This window comes from Neodiprion pinetum, chromosome 3 (assembly GCF_021155775.2).
Source record: "Neodiprion pinetum isolate iyNeoPine1 chromosome 3, iyNeoPine1.2, whole genome shotgun sequence".
NCBI lineage: Eukaryota > Metazoa > Arthropoda > Insecta > Hymenoptera > Diprionidae > Neodiprion > Neodiprion pinetum.
In genome coordinates, this window is record NC_060234.1 from 35,476,107 (window position 1) to 35,496,348 (window position 20,242).

General features: G+C 39.7%; 1 protein-coding gene and 1 long non-coding RNA gene across 5 annotated transcripts in view; one reads left to right on the forward strand and one right to left on the reverse strand.

The window, feature by feature from the left end:
- Positions 1-19,375, reverse strand: part of LOC124215277 (aquaporin homolog protein drip) — a 39,782-nt gene extending 20,407 nt beyond the window's left edge. The window contains exons 1-2 of the mRNA XM_046618458.2: positions 18,535-19,375; positions 16,685-16,811 (exon numbers count right to left, since the gene is read on the reverse strand). Of these exons, the coding sequence (XP_046474414.1) occupies positions 16,685-16,811; positions 18,535-18,651 (244 nt within the window). The 5' untranslated portion in view covers positions 18,652-19,375. The remainder of the gene's footprint in view (positions 1-16,684; positions 16,812-18,534) is intronic.
- Positions 6,198-14,533, forward strand: LOC124215279 (uncharacterized). Of its 4 annotated transcripts, XR_006882320.2 has the most exons (4): positions 9,973-10,191; positions 10,664-10,780; positions 13,183-13,331; positions 13,519-14,533. It is a non-coding gene; the product is annotated as an uncharacterized lncRNA (long non-coding RNA). The 4 variants fall into 4 exon arrangements; XR_006882321.2 differs by lacking the exon at positions 9,973-10,191 and adding an exon at positions 6,198-6,500 and having other exon boundaries at positions 13,183-14,533; XR_011176657.1 differs by lacking the exon at positions 9,973-10,191 and adding an exon at positions 9,577-9,833 and having other exon boundaries at positions 13,183-14,533.
- Positions 19,376-20,242: the final 867 nt, after the last annotated feature.

A 20,242-nucleotide genomic window follows, 5' to 3' on the forward strand; every position in this document is an offset into this window, starting at 1 on the left:
CTCTCAAAGGAAAGCAAAACATTCGTGTAACTAACTGGTGCCTGGAAGTTTCGATGATGATGATGATTGTTACTACAACATTTCACAAATTGTAGAGGAATGTTTTACGACTCTTCCAAATTGTGTTTTCTGTCTGCTGGTCATTATCATAATATATATTAAAAGTAAGAAAAATATCTCACCTATAGCACCGTGTCAGATCAAGAAAAGAACTTCTTCGAAATTCCAGTAAAAGGTGACGCTATTTTCACCATCCTAAAATAGAATTTTGAAGAATATTTTTCACCAAAATTACTATAGGATGCCTGTAGAGTAGGTGGAGAAAAAAAAAAATTAAAAATTAAAAAATCACCGTGCAGTACGTGACGTAGCACCGAGTGACGCATTGAATTTAAAAAAAACTGATGATCCCATATTGTTTTCTTCTATCTATAACGTATCAGCGACACATACTTCGCAAACGTCCGGTATAACAAAGTACGTTATGTGAGATATTTATATTACCTGCATATAATTCACGATCGCACGCGGTGAGTCTCACGTTTATAGACGATGAAAGAAATTGTTGTTTAAAGATTATATCAGAGCTCGTAATTATTCCGCGGATGATGACCAACAGGTACGGACACTGGAATGAGAAGCGTTTCGCATCAACGATCAACGATTCGCGTTTCGAATTCTTACGACAAGCGTGTCGTCGCGTATTTTGCATAGTTCTTAACAAATTGTCGTATATATGTATCTGAAACGTACTTTCGAGCGCATTAATAGTTATCAAGTTGAACGCTCACGGTATCGTAATGCAAAACACGCCTCGAATAACGCTCTATATTTATATCATATAAACCATGCGTCATACATAGCTTTGTAATCGGTTATTATGGTATTTTATGGGCAAATTTTTTGCAAATAGGTATACGCACCTATGTATACACGTCACATACTTTTCATTACGTAATAAGTACAACACGTTCACAGTTCCCGGCAATATTGTTAATATTCTTTTTGTGATTACCGTACATCTCGGACGGTTATACTTTACGACTCGTTACGATCTTGTTCAAATTTCTCTCAAAATTTATTCCACCGAGCATTAAAAAAGAGATACCCGCAAACTCGGCGCGTCACAAATTTTTCACAAATAATATACCCATTACATATTATATACGAAGATTCGCTGTCATGTTGTCAGTTCTCTTAATTCGCAGACAAACGAAATTTTTCCCTCCACCAAAAAACGTGACAAAAGAAATAGAATTATAAAAAAACAAAAAACAAACAACCTATGAATGACATGTATGAACAACATATTTCAAAAACACTAAATCCCATTATGGATTTAACATTCAGACGTGTACGCGCAAACGAAGGAACTGAAAATTTTCCACAAAATGTGACTCCGTCGTTTCAAATTACTAGTTATAGGTGCACAAGTAACAACGTTGATTCAGATGTGCAGAAAACTAAACGGTACCTAAAAAATTTTCGCAACAACCCGTATACCGCAGAGCGTATAATATACACAGGTATAATACCTCTCGGAGTCGTGCACAAGATTCTCGTTACAGTTGCACCGCTGAGTATACACGCATATATATATATATATATATATATACATATACATATATATGTGCGTTTGTGTGCGCGTCTCGAGGCAGTAATTAACCATTTTAATTAGGACACGGAGCAGCGGCAGCTTCTGCAAACAACCTAGAATACCTTCGTCTCTACTGTAAATCGAGCCACGTTACGCGTTGTAACACCGTTTTACGTTCCAGGCATGTGAGTATAAGGTCCATACAAACATCGGCTGTGTACACGACGTGGCTTACCTCTGCAGCAGAGGCACGTGAAGAAGCATCGGCCCGGCAAATAGACACGCGACGCTTACGATGATAATACGATACACCTTTGTTATATCACCCTCGCACACACACGCCCGTAATTGATCAAACCGACGACCTTGCCCTGCAGGCAGCCATATTACACGCACACGCGAAATTAATCGTTGATGGTGCACGGTTGTGTCTTATTACGCGAATATCGCCATCCGTCCCCGTCACACGCGATTATGCCACTCGAGTTGGGCATGGACCGAATTCCGTCTACGCTGCTTTTCGGCCTTCGTCGTAATATGATTTATTCGCGTCGTTTTACATACGCGCCGATTAATAACGGCCGAGGCGTAAGGGCTGGATTATTATGGGGGGAGAAAACATTGCGGGACAAGTTTCTCGGAGAAATACGAGAATCGGAGTTATTCTTACCCTTCGAATCGTTGCGATCATTCTTATCCCGATTTCACTTTTTTTCGTTAAATCGACGAGTACATAATTCCTTTGCTTCGAATTTACGATGCGCTCGGATCCAATCAATTTTTTGGGACAAGTGCGTTGGTTTTTTGTTGAAAATTGTTACTGTCGTTATTGTTATTATTATTTTTCATCGAAAACTGTTCGAGTAATCAAGGCATTGGGGATCGCAATGTATCCACTCGACTCGAATAATAATGTCTCCTGGAAGAGACGATATTTACTTGTTGTTTGTGATGAGGAAAATTTGGATCGAACAACCTGTGCCTTATCCTAGGAAATTCATTAGATTCACGTGCAAGCGAAGTGAAGCGTGTAGCTCATAGATGTTTATTGGCTGCCATAATTAGAAATGTCCAATGAGCGGCGACTTCCCATTAAATTACAAACCCCGGATCGGACGGTGCAGGAATGTTTTTTTCTACCAAAATTAAAGTTTTTTAAAGATTAAAGATTCGGTTATTCACTGACGATGTAATCAGTTATGTGATGGACGGAACAATCGGACAAGGCCACGTTGACACGTTGTAAATTATCATCTGTCAATTGTCAGGTTTGACAAACGTCATTTGGGCTACTTCCGGCGATGAAACACTCGTAACATCATTATACGTGACTCCGACATTCGATGTAATTCAATCGAATGTTGTCTGTATAAAAAAACTCGCTTTTATAAAACCGAGACAAAATTATTGTTTAATCAAAAATGAAAATTTGTATTCAATCAACGACACAATTTTCTAGATATACAGTAAACGAATATTTCGTATCGACTGATTGAGTCCAAGCAACAAATATATCGAAATGATTTCATGAAATCTATTTTTCGAAGCCGAAGGAAAGGATTTCGCAAAACAATTGAATTACTCTGTTTTTTCCTTTGACGACGAAAAAAGTAGAATCACCCCTCTGATTAATTTAGGTTTCTCTGTATTGAGAGTTACAGTACACTTAAACAAACTCAATACTTCACAACTTGCTAAGAATTCGATTAATTCAAGTGGTGAAACTATAAAGGCATTGATCACGTACTTATACGTCAAGTATCACGAGAATCGATAAATAGTCGATTATGTTTTTTGCTCACCTCCAAAAGACCCAATCAGCGACGACAGTTGCAGCTCACGCAATAATTTTACTACACTGGCATCTCCCATTTTTAATTGAATAAAAATTTCTGTGATAAATTCAATCCGCAACGAGACTGTTATTCTCAATTCACTGCCTGTGTAACGAACGTAGAATGATCGACGTTGATTGTGACTATTTCTCGTGAAGCGCGTGCGCGTTGACGGAGTTTTTTAAAATTATCAAAATATCTGACTGTCCCAGTAAAACTTGCGCCGACGAAAACCATTTTTTTATACATAAATTTAAAAAAAAATGATCTTTCATTGGTACTAATAAAATATTTGTCGATCTTGTGTTAAAATTGACAAAGGAATGATTGAAAAAAAAAACACCGCTTTGAATTCGACGATGTCAATAATTTGAAAGAGTCGGTTAATCCTCAATTCATCCCAATAATACGCTTGCCGGAAATGCCGGGCTAAATTCTTTCCACCATTTCCTCCGATATCCCAGAAACGGAAAATTCCAAACCAAAATCTATAAGTCTTCTCGACTCGAAAGACTTTCGGTAAGTCAAAAGCGGTGTTCGCAATTCCGCTGTTCGCAAAACTTTCCGCACCCTTGACAAAGGAGGGTAGTTTATCTTATCCCAAGAAGCCGAGAGCCGCAGGTCGGGACAGAAAAATGCATGCAGGTTTCTTTGAATTTTAAATTTACAAAAATCACTATTGGAGTTTCAAGCATGAGTGAGATCGTAAGCGAATTTTTAACATATTTGAAAAGAAATATCGATGTACAAGGCTTTCGCTGATAACATCAGTATTTTCTATTTTTCTATTAAAAAGATACCAATCCACGGCTATCTCGTAATAATATCAACGGGAAGCTTAGTTTTTCGACCAATCAATTATCTCCGTGCATTAACCGAGATCAGGACCTCGTCCGCGATCTCGAGAAGCCTTAATCGAAATTACCGTCGGTCGTCTAATTGCGAGAGGCGTAAGGATGCGAGTCTCCTTCGCGTCGCGTAGCTAATCAGCAATTAGAATAACACTTGCCTTTCGTATTACCCGTTCGCAGAAGGCGAGCAACGAGACGAACTCGCGTTATCCGTGTTAGCCGTCTCTCATCATCGGCTGTGCAAATGTGTAAGTGAAGGATGTCGATGCAGGCATAACTCAGGCATAAGGTTAAGGTTGCCCCGGTGCGGAGGTGTGCGTGTTATGTAAACAAATATTACGTGAAAAGGCACATCGCGCAGACACGACGCTCGATAAATTATTACTAATATTATGCCTGAGCACAATGCGCTGCGTATCGCGCTTACATATTGCTAGCCTCGGCGTTCAGATGTTGGTTGATTAGAAAAATTCCCAATAAAGGAAACGAAACGTGCCGCAGATGCGAGATTAATTCAGCACACGCACCGCGTTGGCAGGTAGGCATCGAATAATCGCGAGTCAGTACAGCCGCCGCTTGTTCGCTCGGTAATAATTAATCAATTAATTAATTAATGAGTTACGTGATATTTTTATCCGACGCTTTGCACAGGCGCGGCGGCGCGTTTTGTGGCAATATTTACGCGGATATTATACACGATCATACGTGTGTGCGGGATCGTTGTCGTAAATTGGATCGATTCTTTTTTTTTTTTTTTTTTTTGTCGTCTAATTTCACTTAGTTTGTACTAAAAATTGGGAAATCTGGTACAAGTATAAAGAGATCCAGTTTCGTCGCTCTAATTAATGTATTTTACACTATCTTAGAAAGTCATTTGAATGAAGTTTAAATTACTCGATTGAGTCACGGTCAGAACATATATATATATATATATATATATATATATATATACACATATATAATGTAATAGACGCGTGAAAGCGGTAGATTGGCATTACGTCCGTCCGCGGACTAGAATCTCGAAAAATTTCGGCTAATGTATTGTTTTTTGTGGATTCTAATCTAACTTGAATTACACGTTTTAGAATTATACCGTGCGAATGGGTCACGGAAGAGTTCAAAGACTTGTTTTATGCTCGACATAATTGCTGCATGCTAAAAAAATTTTCTTTCAAACGAACCGACGTCGCGAAGGATGGTTAAAAATGTATATATTGCGGTTTTTAAAACTTCTCAGTTTTTACAAGAAATAACATGAACGCGATACTCTCGTTAATGCGTGCTGCCATTTTGTTAATTGAGTGGAAAACCATCACGGGAATGATTCAAGCTTCGCCTCGCGGTGATCGACTTACACAATTAGATATGCCTGACACGGTGTGTGCAGTTGTGTGTTATAAGTATAATAAATGTAAAGCCTGCAGAACGACTCGAATACCTGACTACTTGGAAAATTAATTATTGAAGAGCTGCGCAGTTGAGTCTATAATTACGGTGCTTTTTCCATATTGTTGTTCTTCAATATACATCTGGGACGATCGAATTATAACTCGGTACTGCGTCGCGGATTTGTTGTAATTCCAACTTTAGCAAGAAACGATTCAGACGAAGGTAACAATTTCCGACAATAGAACTCGCAAACATTTTTCGCATCGCTTGAAGGTGGTTCAAAAAATTTTCCACCTGGTTCGTTTACCGCTCTCTTTGATTCCTGCAGCGACCCATTATACACGGCGGACGGATAATCTGGCAAGTGCGTTTACTTCAATACAGTTTGCAAAAATTATCGCACTGCGGCGTTTTAACAATCTCCGATTTACGATGCGGATGCTCGACTTCTCGGTGCGATCAAACGCGATTGTTTTGCTTACGAGTCACGGTTTTTTTTTATTACATCTGCACATTCTTGGATACTTGCCACGAACCAATCCATTCCTGATCATCGATTCCCCTGGAAAATTTCCTTCCGATCGACTCGCAAGCGAGAAGTGAAATAAACGCAGAAGAATCTTAGATCCAATCGAACGACCGAAGTGATGACGCGAAGTTGTGAATTAGGAATGACCAAAAATGATCGATTATTTTTTCCCGATTAACCGAGTATAATCAACGAATTTTCAAACTCGATTATTTTTCCTCGCGATCGGTTTTTGTTTTTTACTCCCACGAACGACGCAATACAATATCAATTTTTGTGAATCAAGTATCAATTCAATCGTAAGTACCTATTTGATATAACGAGTGAAAGATAAGTGATTATCTTCATCTGATGTTGAAAAATACTTTGAATGAAACTGTTAATTATTCAAAAACTTTTCCGCTACTAAGACTACGTACTGAAATTTACGAAATTTTTGTTTCAAATGCACCGTTCCAAAAAAAAAAAAAAAAAACAATGCGAAACAATCGATCATCCCACTAATTTTTACCGATTCAATCGAGTCGTGTCCGATTATTTTTAGCTCCGTATCGATCGCCATTGCGAATAATGGACAATAATTTGAGATCCGAAGAAAACAGTTTCTTGCTTCGATTACAGCTCATCGTTTCTACCACTGTGCATGGCAGCGCAACGGTCCGATGACGATTTTCGTGTAGGTAGTTCGTATCGCGTACTCGTGTAGGTATGTTACTTACCTACATCCAGACGTTTCCGAACGATCGTGTTAAACGCCGCGTGTTTGTCGGTGGTCAACTTCTCGGCTCTATATGCAGTCAACAAGCTGTTTGCCGTATTAACGTGTCGCATAACGAACGTAAATTGGTAAACTTAAGCCTAGGAAACTGGCGGTAATTGTTTGCGAGTTACCGCGAGCAAATGTATACCTACGAGTTCCCTGCTCGAATAGGAAACGGTCACCGGACTCACACGCTAACAAATTAAATCGAGTTGATCCCCCTGACAACATCTCGACTCGATGTTTGACTCCTAAATTTTTCAACGCAGATAGCAACAGCTGCTGACTTGGCCTTGGCCGCTGATCAAAGTGTCCAGGATAATGCGATTGGCTATATTTATACACCAGCAGCAGGGCGGTTGTATGAAAATGATGTTCGCATGATGCGGGCACTGATAACCGCGACAGGCAATAATTAGTCACGGTTCTTGAATTCACCGTGCCACGTAATTCTCGATTAACTCTTTGTACTCCTGACTTCGTCGCTTCCCGATCGTTTAATCCTCTTGGCGTCGCAAAATCTCTTTCAGAGATAATTTACAACCAGACATCTGGTTCTCGAATGTAGGTATTCTACCAACTTTCACTGGATCCTTTAGTTTTCTATCCGCATTTTCTATGCCGAACTTTTCAAGTACTAATTACGTACCTGCATTTCTCCCACCACTCGACAAAACTTCGATCTGTCAATCCACCGACGAGAATTTCGTATCAACGATCAATCACATCGATCTACTATATTTATCGTTGATTTTAATCACGGTCGAATCTTATTCGAACCTGAATACCTGTAATCCCATAATAATTAGTATCGCGAGGGTTCAAAGATCAGAATAAAAAAATCAGTGATATCTGGTGGAAGGAGTTTTTCCGAGCCCGCGGAATCATCGATACGAAACTCATTTACACGCGATTTAATTCGACCGATTCGTGACTCACTGCGTAGAATAATGCTTCGGGAAAAGACGACCATTATACATGCGCCAGGCACGGTACCTAAACTCCGTGATTCCCCAGAACGTTCTTGGCTAGACATCGGATGTAATTACAACCATCCCAAAGCAATTACGTAAACAAGCTTTTTTACGGCACAAAATCAGACATTCAAGCAATAACGTCGCTTCGCAACTTTTAGCTGGTGCATATTAGTGTCTGTGTGCATTCGGATATATTCGCGTCTACGTCGTCGATCTGCGCAGTTTTTGCAAGCATACAGGAAGAGTCCGAGTGGTCTCCACTTACGGTCACCGTGTAGAACTAGCATTGTCATTGTATAAGAAGAATAAACAAATAAATAAATAAATAAATGAACAAAGAAAGAAAACAGCATCGACAAAATACGGCGTGACGGACACGCTCTTCTCTAAGCAGGATTATTATTTTTGGATCCTTGTAACACTGTTGCCGATCATTTTCGTAATCGTCGATAATTTCTCGTTTCTCGAAATTAGCACCTTTTCGAAATTCATTTATACATGCACACTTCACTACGCATCCCACCCGAGAAATGTTTGGCACTGATTGCTCGGTCGTATTTTCTGGAATGCCAGATCGGTATTTGTGCATTACAGTTTCGAGTTTGAATTTCATTCCAATCGATTATGAATTAACGTGTAACGAGATCAGTTATCCCGATCTACACAGACTGCTCAAATATCTCCGTAAAAATTCGCAAACTGTGCGATCATCGGTATCGGAATTAAGAGAATATTAAATTTGAAAGAATTTTTCGTTTTTTTCCAACACAATTGTATCGTCTGTTCGTACGGACGTTAGAAAAGTATTTTCAACCAAGCTCACTTTTAATCATGCTCGTCATTTCCGTGAGGGATAAGGCGAGCCAGGGTTGGGCCAAGGGTTTTTTATTTCCTTGGCTCCCTCAGGGACGGGGTTTGGCCGGCACCCCTTAACCGTGATCTCGTGCCAGAAGAGGAATCGTGTAAATTCCAAGCCAGATAATAACGAGCGAGTTTGAGGTCACGCTTCTCGTATATATTGACCTAAATGATGAGAAATTTTTGGTCGGTTTGATCGGTGTTGTTTTTCACCGGTGGCCGAAAGAGTGGAGCGGCCTCTTTTTTTTTCTGGGTCAAGGTTGCCACGTGGGGTGGGGTCGTAAATTACACACCTTCTTTTACCCGTCATCTCCCCCTCGGAAAGTACGAAAAATTAGCTTGCCCTGCTCGTGATATCGTAATTATGTCATGTATATCCTGACATAGAACGCCGACCTTTACATTTTACAACCCCTACTATTGCAGCGAATCGCGCAAGTCACATCGGCGAATATTATCGCTCTGCGATCAGCCTGTAGTGTAACATTAATAACGTTTGAACAGTATTCGGTATCAGGATTGTCAGGAAACAGGAAATTGATAGCGTCATACGGAAAGTGACCCATGTCGTAGGCTTAATTCGCTCTAAAAGTAGGTCTGTTTTTGGTAACGTGTCGACAATTAGATTCATTCGCGATCAAGATAATATTTTTAAAAAGCTCCCCAATCTCGAGTCGACGATATTTGATTTGAGAAATCCGATGCCCGTTCGATTGTCCGTTGGTTTCAAACTTGGCTTTGGAATAAAAATAGCTGCAACTAATCGGATCGAGGCATTTCTAACTTCCTGCTTTCGCATGATCGAATAGATAAATTTCACGCGACGACGCATCGAGCACGTTCTCGACTAGTCTCCAATGGATCTGTAGTTGAGTCGACACGATTCAGTGGCGGCTAGCATGTAGATTATTACAGGTTCGAAGCCAGCCGAGCGTGACGATCGGATGGAGACAAGAAACGCCCGTGATATAGCGCACCTTGCGTAGGTACGCGGATTATTACGTAAACGGAAGGTGGGATCCTGCGGAAGTGTTGAGGTGCGTGCATACATAGAAAATCGTTACTTTGTTACACGCGTGTATTAGGTGTATCACGCAAGGCGTATGCGATCAAAGTCAAGGTCCACTGCAGCCTGTGGAATGGTAATGGTCAAGTTCGGAGTTGCATGTAAACTACACGGTTTCTAGAGTGTTAGGCGAGCGAGACGCGAGCGTAATTTCCATACGCGCTTCTTTCAAGTCCGTCGCATTTTTAATTTCCCTTTCCCGTGTTTTCAGAGAAAATAGGAATTTATTGTGACCACCCCGAGAGTGAAAAGTTGAATTTTCACCAGATCTCGACGTTTCAAGGCCTAGAGAATCACCTCCAATTATTTTCAGATGGACGCCCGTGTGTGTATGTATGCGTGTACGCGTGTGATCAATTCTTTTGTTCGACGATATCTCGAGATCGAGCCATCGGATTTTTATGATTTTTCTCCCAGTCGACGCGTCTTTTACAAACTTGGAAGCGATTTTTTTAGACCTTACCTTTGACCGGTTTAGTACTTTCCGAATTATTTGAATAACAGAATTACAAGAAATAAAATAGAAATGTCGATGTCGTGCGAATGGATGAACGGATTCGAATAAAAATTCGTACCATATGGTTTTTTGGATTGCTGATCACGAATCTAAGCTCAGATTTCCAGAATTTAAAATTCGCGCATTCAACATGCCGGTAAAAAATTGAAGACATTTGCATTTCAATGAAAATCGGTACTTGAAGATTTTTTCGGTTGCTGATCACGAATTTGACACTGAACTTCCAAAGTTCGAATGAAATGATGAAATTAGTATTATTATTATGCATATTATTACTATTCCAGCTTGTAACGAGTATGAAGACGAAAAGTTCACAGGCTGGATCATGGTCAGCCCAAATCCACTTTTTTTCTTCAATTTAAGGAGAACAAAAAATTTCAGCAGCCTGGAAACTTCTCAATGTAGTTAGTTGGCTAAAAACCGATGCCATTCATTCAATTTTATTACGAGGGAGTCGTGCGTCCATTATATTTGTCAAATTATATTCTTATTCGCGAGCTACGAAAATCTCGATGGATTTAAGAGAGAAAGAAACGAGACACCACTAAGGAATTATAAACAAAAGTTTAGGTGTAGATACTTAGTTTCAAATGATTACAGAATCGTTGAAAACCTGGTTGATTTGTTCAATCTCACTCTGCAATGGATCATTTTACTAAAAAGACTATTTTCAAATATTTAATTCATTGGCAATCTTATTTTTATCATATTGGCATCGTTAAGCATTTAACTTTACAATGATGAAGCGATTTTGATTATGATCAACAGATGGCAATGCTGAATCGACTTTAACTGAAAAAAAGAACAATCTGTTCAGTAACTTTGTAGAAAATATAGTCTTCTGAATAAAATCAGCCAATATAGAGAGAAATGGAACGAATCTAGAAGGTTTTCAATCTTTTTGAAGCGGTTTAAAATAGAGCATCGACATTTAAGCTTTTATTTAAATTAGAATTCTAGTATTTTCAACGTTTATATTTCCAAAGATTAGATTATTAGATTATATTCACGTACCTTACTAAGATAACAATTTGATAAATCATGAATGTACGATTGTCTCGTAGTAAAACTAACAAGGGAAGTATCGATATTTGAGCAAACAACATCCTTAATTATTAGTTGAATCCGAAAAATTCTGCGTATCGAATTGTTATAAGATAAGAAAATGGACCGTCGATTGTTTTCGATACTATTCCTAATAGCAATTATTCTTGAAAACTCTTTAAGGAACGAGCAGGCTATAAACAAAATGTTTATCACTGATATTGCGTATACCGGTGGTCGCCTTTTAATACAGCATGATAAAATACTATCGAATGATGAGTTTTTTTGACTACGCGTTAGGCAAATTATCATTTTTATATATTCCGATAATCGTGTTGGGCATAACCAAACTGCTGATGGGAGCCATTATGAATAGACTTTGACAAGTGGTGAAAGTACAAATCGGAAAAACTCACGAGAATGGTTGTCGGGTGTAAAACTCAAATCACCACCGCGTCATTTAACGGAAAAATGGTGACATTTTAATGAAATGAAAGTGAAGAAGCTCTTTTCGAATAATTTGCCGAAGGTTACTGTAAAACAGGATTTATACCTACTTTGTTAACGAATAGAAAATTTACATACGAGTAAACATCCGATCGTCTATAAATATTTTCATAATTTCCGTCATCATGTAACGCAGTGAGAAAAGGTCAGACATGTTCTTCTCTCGTATGAATTACTGTACAACTTGTCTAATTTGAATCAATGATTACCGTATACAAATTACAAAGGCTTATAAAGCTACACGTGTCATTCTCGTATATTAACAAACCTGTAAACAAATTCTCCCGCGATAATCCGCTTGTGTGTTATACAGCTCGAGAATGTTTTGTTTGCTGTTAATTTTAGTGGTTATTTCACCGCGTTGATAACCACGGCAAATTTGTCCATTAGTCGTCGTCCGTGCGAAAAGCGATGCTGCTGCACGTCGACTCGAGCTTCGTATCCTTCGGTAATTCTACAAGCTTGTATGGAAATAATTCTAGCGCAGAATTTTTATTACACTTTCATTTCCTTATCTAATGTATAATAATAATTACCATGCAATTCCGGTATGTGGGTCGGGATTAATTCTTGAGAAAATCTACCGGCCGTTTGCTTTATTCAGTCACGTTTCTTATTAGACGAGATGCTCGTTACGTAGCATGTGCGTGAAAATATTCATTCCAATTCACGTTGAATAAAAAATGAAGAGCTGAAGTTCGCGATGAGATACCTTGAAATACAGGCAGGTAAATACGAGTATTCAGCTTCGATCAAACATTTTTAATTGCCACTTTCGGTCAGTTTACGTAGACACGCTGTTTTAGTCTAACCTTTTACGCGATGTTACGAAAGCTAATCGCCCAATCTCACGGCAAGTTCTTCCCGATCCAAAATTTATTGGAAACGTACCGAACGGTTTTTGCTTATTTTTACGCCATTCGTTGGTGTTTTGTATTTTATTATTTTGACTGTCAATTCCTTTGCCGTGTGTTTATTTTTTTCAAAAAACTAAAAATAATCCAAACACTTATTTACGGCTTCTCTAAATCGGTTTGTTGCTTTTGGTAGTCGATCGTGACAACACTTTCAAAATTTTCCTCGACCTGACGAAGCCTAAAAATTGACTGCTCATTCCCCTCCGAAAAAAAACAAAAACAGTGAATTCGACTACAGTTACCAGTCTTCGAAATCCGCTCGATACATGTTTTTCGGCATATCATATTCGCCGATCATTTCCTACAGGATAATTTAATTAATTTCCCACTTTCAGGCGCAAATGGAAGTTAATCTAAGGGGGGGAATATTCGATAGTCCAGCATGCTTTGCAATTATTTGGCGCGAGGCAGCACCTGTCGAGCCTTTTGCCACGCCGTTCAGTTACCTGCATGTCCGAGCGGCCAGTCGCTATTCGCATTCACGGTGAGTAAACTCATGCAACAAATTTATTTCTCATAATTCCATGTATAAAACAACAAGTCTTATCGCCCTGCCAGATACGAATCAGCCTGACTTCCGTCTCAAATCCTTCACCTCACATCCTCTGATCCCGCTTAAAAATATGTAATTCGGAAAAAAAATAAACGTAACGTACTATTTTCACACACAGACGATGTTTCTTACGCTAAACAGTAAACGAGAAGGAAAAAAATATCGGTGAACGTATCGGGATTGCAAAGATGTGTTAAAAAAGGAAAGGTAAAAATTTCTCGAGGACTCACATGCACGTATCATTCCCTTCGAAATTAACTCTCGTTTCGTTCCCACGTAATTATAATTATAGTTTCGTTGCAACAATGCTATTACGTCTCTTTTCAAGTTCATTGTCAGTTATAACAGGAACCCGGTGTTTTTCTAGGCTCATTTTTTCTCCCCTCATCCACAAGTCGGACAAGCAGTCGTCGCTTGTGTATCATCTATGCATATAATACATATGTAGGTATGTAGGGCGTATGTACCTGTGTATAACTGTCATTGATTTTAGCCGAGTGGAAATCTAAAGCGACGATGCTAAATCAACTCGTTAAAAAAACGTTCGTGATTTTACGTTTTGTGGGAGATTTGAATTACAAATTTTAACAGTGCAAACGTTCCACCCACCGGTTTATACAGACGATCCCCTCTTTTGTATACGGCAAACTTGAATTTATCTCAGTCATTCGACGTCAGGTCGTTAATTTTTAGTTCAGTCACTAATTCAACGACCGCGTTAATAAGTTGAACAGATATAACCTGCGGTAAAAACTGTTAATTTAACCATAATTATACTTTACGTAACACCTTGTTCGTATTTATTCCAGGTACCAGAAGATCAACGAGATACTGATATTGTTGTGGCTTGTTTTCTTTTTTTTTTTTTTTAAATCTAGTTCGTACTTTACTTTTTTTTATCTTGCGATGCGGTCGCGATTCCAGCGACCGTGTAATTAGATTCTGAGTCAACAATATGCATTGCGTGGAATCACGCTCTACGTTCATAATAATATGTAGTTTTTATTTTCTTCATACTTCAAACAACAACCGCGGTTCTGATTGGAGCACGTTCAGGATGAATAATATAATTATTGATCAAGCATTATACAAATAGAGAGTAAGAATTGAAAATTTTCCAATAAAATGCTATAAAAAAAAACCCTAAAAATTTCTAAAACAAAAACCCATGATCCTATACCTTTACCGAGAACTCGTGCATGCGTAATTGCGTTTTATGCAATCATTACGAAGGTGATTTTCGTTCGTCGTAACGTGCAGTAAATGGATACAACAATCAGCGGGAACACCTAGTAATTAGCCGTAAGTAATGTATGGAATAGTCGCTGCACGCGGGAATAAGAAACGCTCAAATTACACGGTAGATCGTATTTGAGTACGGATGATAAAAATCGATCAGTGTGTAAAACTGCGAAAGACTTTTCTAGTGGTTTTTGGTAAGCGTATAATAACAGCAGCTGTAATGATTGCTCAAAAAGAGACAATGCCCGTTGTCGGAGTAACATTTGAAAGAGACGCGTATCAGTCGTTGAGAAGATTGTTTTCATCGGACTGTACATGTGGCAATTTTTTGTTCGCACCTTTACTAGACAACGTGGGTGGATTTGAAAATCGTTTCGTACAACTCCGTTCTTGCACACGTTACTTGTACCGTATACCTTCTCTCTTTCATTCAATTCTCTGACTGCATCGCTTCTGACTAATCTGTGGTACTTAACCACTGTCAATCGTGTGTTATTATACCATATGCATGTACCGAGAGGACGGATCAATTTAAAGTTGCCGTAGCGAAACGAAGACTGCGAGCTTGTTGAACGTAACGCGGTCGGTGCCTGAACAATCTCGATATTATTTTCATGGCCCAGGAGCGGGGTTGAAATTCCAAATTTGAGAAGTTTCAAAGGCGCCAAATTCCGAATTATTTCCCGATGAAACTTAGTGTAAAGAAATCAAACTCTCACGAACCATGAAAGTTTCGAATGGTCTAAAACACGCCGCTCAAATTTCCGAAATGGCGAAAATGAGAAAATTTTAAAATCTGAAACATCGAAATCACCAATGATCGAAGATCTTCAGTTCTGTGAATCTCTGGCTTGACGAAATTTTGACACTTTGATCTTTCTTTGCTTTGAATTTTCGATACTTTTACGTTCGTAATCCTGGTCACTCTGATTTCCGGTTTTTCCGATTTCTATTCTATCGGAACTTTATTTATCGGAATTTCGCTCTATCAAAACTTTACTTTTAGGAACTTTGCTCTATCGTAACTTGAACTTTGGGAATCTCGCATTTCTGAACTTTGAGCCGTCGTGTTTCCGACCATTTGAAACTTTATTGTTTCTTCAAAGTTTGATTTCTTTACTTCAAGTTTCGCCACCAAATAATTCGGAATTGGCCGCTTTCGGAACTTTTCAAATTCCTAACTTCAACCCCGCCCCCATGATCGTAACATGCATCGCGAAGGTTCCGAAGAAGGTTTGCAAGCGTTACGAAACAAAGAGTGCAGGAATATTTTTCAGGATTCCATGCAGTCGCCTGTGTCCAAATGATTTTCATTCAGCTTTTATAGCGGCCCGTATCGAAATATTATATTCAACAGATCCACTTTGTACTTTACAACTACGGATTGCAAACCATGACCTTCCCTCTTCGACACGCATACACGTTGTCACGATGTGCTGCGTTTTACTTGTCCATTTTTTAAACGATTAAAAATAACACGCGTGTGAAGGAAATTGCACAGACAGCTGTAAAGATGTAGAATCGAGACAACGCGGGTTGTCCTGCTTCCCCAACACGTCACTCCCGCACTTTTATCCTTCAACGTGCAATCTTGGTAAAGATCTATGTGTTCCAACGTTACACTGGCGTGAAGTGAACTCCAAAGGACTGATCAACGATCAGTGGGCTGTTTTAACGACGAGAAGTTGCGCAGTTACGCAGGATCACAAATCGATCTCAACAAAAAAAAAAAAAGAATGAAATAAAATTGACACACTTCTGGGCCAACAAATCTCTATAAAATATTTGAAAATACGCGATATCTGAATAAAAATTACCAACATGATTTAGAAAAATTGTCAGAACAATGCAGTTTTTTTTTTTTTTTTTTTTACAAATTTTCAATACTTTTTTTCAGACCAACAAATGCCCACTCAATGAAACGCTCAAACACGGATCTCTACTTTTGGCCCAAGACCGTATCAAAATTTGTCCCAATACCACGTGACTTCTTCTGTTACAAAATACAATCGAACACCCTTATCTGGGGTTAATTAACTTACCGCTCAAACGGCGCTCGCTGCCTTTGTCGATATCTGAAATCGGGTCTCGAAACGATCTTGGATTTTCCTCGGGATGAACCGTGGCGTCGTACATGTCCGAGTCTTTCTCTTTGGCCTCTCGACACAGCTTGAAAAGTGAACAAACTGTAATCCCAGATCTGTCCAAGTTCGTCGTGGCACTAATTATTACGCGTCGACGACGATTGAAATCCCGCTGTTGCAGAAGCCGTAAACTCAAAACGGGAACAAACGCCACGTTCCTGTTATCGCGGGGAATCGCAGGCAATCATTCGATAACGACACTCGACAAGATCAAATCTGGATCTGTGTACGATCTATAATACTACCATAATACCGGCTTCGAAAAATTGACGGCGCCTGGAGCACGTTGTACAATTTTTATCTCAATCGGTACTTCAGTTGAACGATTTGAAAAAAGAGATTTTCAACTGTTACAATTTGTTTAGATGAAAAAAAAAAAAAAAAAAAACCAGGCTAGTAATTAATAAATTGCACTGTCGATTTCCACTTCATCGTTGATTTACGAGTCTACTTCTTTTTATTTCTCTGTTCCGTCTTCCTTTGCTACACTTCCAAACGCATTGCAATGCAAAACGGATATTCTGCCTTTGAAACGCGTCGGAATTTAACGCGTGTAGGCATGAACGTGTCGCGAAACGCAGCAACTCATCGGGAGGAATACTAATATTCATCAACTGACAATGCGTGAAAATGTGTAAGTGTTGCATACCTATTGGGGATAAGATCTGTGTAACGCGTATATCTTCTCGAAACTCGATTAATATCGGAGCAACAAAGCAAAATGGGTTGCGCAGTAGATTCCGGTTCTCGATTCACGATCGCAGAGTCGATAACCTCGACTCGGGTCTCCGACGACGGTTTAGTTGTTTATACCCGAATTTTGATGCCAATTTGCGATTGCATCAATATCGCGAAACAATAAACGATATGTGTATATATATTGCAAATACATGTATTTAAAGTATACGAGATTTTATCGAGTCGACTCAAACAATTCGCAAGCGATTAAGCCCACAAAATATTAATATATTATTATCTCGATTGAAAAATTTTACAGTGTGTAATTTTGCGGAAATTTGCAATACTTTTTCGCCTCTACAACCGAGGTTTTACGTGTGATATAATTTTTGGTTTTCCAGGTTTTGTGCCATACTTTGATCAAACGTTATCAAATTATAAGAGACAATTCAAATCGTTACGATTAAAGATTAATGAGACCCACAGTTTGATTCAAAAGTTAACTAAATAGAAGAATTCTCGAGCAATGTAATTCACGCCGTTAGTGAAGACGAATGAAACACCATGTAATAGAAGCGAATCCAAGCAAATTCGAACAACCCAAGCTAAGATAACAAAAATTTGAGACTGGCGTGTTTGGAAGGTTTTTTTTCTATCAAAAATCTGTTGGGATGTTGTTTCATGTCCCTTCACTATCGTTAGTGCGAATAACAAAGTCTTTCTCCTCTCGCAACTTTTCATTCGGACTGTGGATCCCAATAATCCTTGAATAACGATCGATACAAATCACACGAAGATTAATTTTTACCACTGAAACGCCACAGTAACGAATTGAAGAAAAAAAAAAGCGCTTCCAAGGGTGAAACGAGAAAATTTCTATCAAACTGCGAGGGTAGCAGGAGCGTCTCGATCGGTCAACTTTGGCCCCGTTACTGCGACGTTCTCGGCCACTGGGGCAGTTTTGCATAAAGATTTAAGGTGTCCTCGGATATCAGGAGCGATCCCTTCCAAGCGTCGGACTCACTCACTCACTCACTCCCTCATTCACTCTCGCTCACTCGCTCTGTTACCTGGGACGTGCGCGCAAACCAGAACCGCGTTGCGGATGGTTCGCGAACGTGGAAGGCGGCGAACTCTCGCCAAAGGTGAAGATAACGACGATGAGGGTTGGTTCTGCGCTGCATCATTCACCGGCAGTTATAACTCGGCGAGAGTGGAGAAACTATACCGGATTCCGTGACAGTTTTCCCCTTCGCACGGTACTTCATCGCCAACCGTTGTAATTCACCAGGATATTATCGAGCCTCTAATCAGAGCCCTCGGTCAAGCCCTCGAAAATATCCTCCTTCCTTAAAGCTCCGGGTGTTCTCTGGCGTGACAAAGGTCGTCGAATGTCGACGCGTTGCGTCGAGACGTGATCGGGAGTGAAGAGTCAACCCTGCTTTGCCGAGTCCTTGATATTGGCCCGATGACGTCACGTTCGCGTGTCGTAAAAATGCATCGACGCTCGTCGTTATCGCACGGAAGAAGGGGGTGGGGGGAGGAATCCTCCCTCCAGCACAGATCCGATCGTTGCTATCCAGTCCGTCAGGAATTGTCGAAAAAATTGACGGATCTTTCCGAAAGCCTTCGGAAAGTTTCAGGTTGCGATGTTTTTAATTAAGGCTTCTCGTCGGATCCTCGCTCATTTTATCAAACCATCCGAGCTGCTTTCGATTCAGGGCCAGTCGAGTAGTGAGATTACGGGATAATACGCCAATGGTGGCGTCGCGTGCAGATAGCAATGGGACAATTAGCATATGTGAGGTCAGTCGCTAGACTCCTCCGATGACTCTGCTCGGTGTTGTGCGGTATAGGAATCGCTGTATCGGGACAGGCCTGCATTTTTCATGACCATCGATTTTCGCGGGTATGTCGTTATTCGCCACGTTTTTTTTTTTTCTTTCTTTTTTTCTTTTTTCTATTTTTTTTTTTCTTTTCTTCTTTCTTTTCCGTCATCGACGCGAATCCGGTCAGCGAGTGGTTTACTCCCCATGGATTTTGGAAATTCCTGGCGAGATTCCGTCCGCGAATAAACGGACATAATTTCCACCACTGCGAACGAACGATTTATTCGTCTGCGGGATTTCCGACACGCATTGTTAAACTGACAAATTGCTTTCTTCCGTTACTGTTTGCGCGGTATAAATACGCGCATGCCTGCAGTACCAGTGTATTATGTGTGTACGGTATTTTTTTAATAGAACTCTAACGGCTCCTTCGTCCAGAGATGAAACCAGATGCGTTGACCGCTCTCTGCCGTCGTTCTTGGTTACTGAACTACTTTTGGATAGCGCAGGGCAGCTTCGAGAAACGAAGAAGAATTTGGAACCGGAAATTGGTCAACGGGTTTTCGTCACGCTTTGTCCCACCTTCTTCTTCTCGCATTTCATTCGTACGCAAAGAGCAAACTCAATGTTGGAAAAAAAGATACCTACCATCAGCAGCGTAGTTTTTATTGAAAAAATGAACTTTCGTCGCACGTTCTTGGAATATTCTTTCAGCGATTCGCGCAATTGGCATGATGTCAAAAAATAGATGACTTTTCAGAATGTTCACGTTTCTTTTTTCATTTCATTTCTACTCCCGATCTTATACGTGAAGCATATGATTCTTGACCTCAAACCGAGATAAGTTTCTTTCCATGACACAGTTACATTGTGACAGGATTCAACTGTATTGAACGCGAAGCGTACGACATTATGATAACACCCAAGTACTTGCGCGATAGCGCGGTAA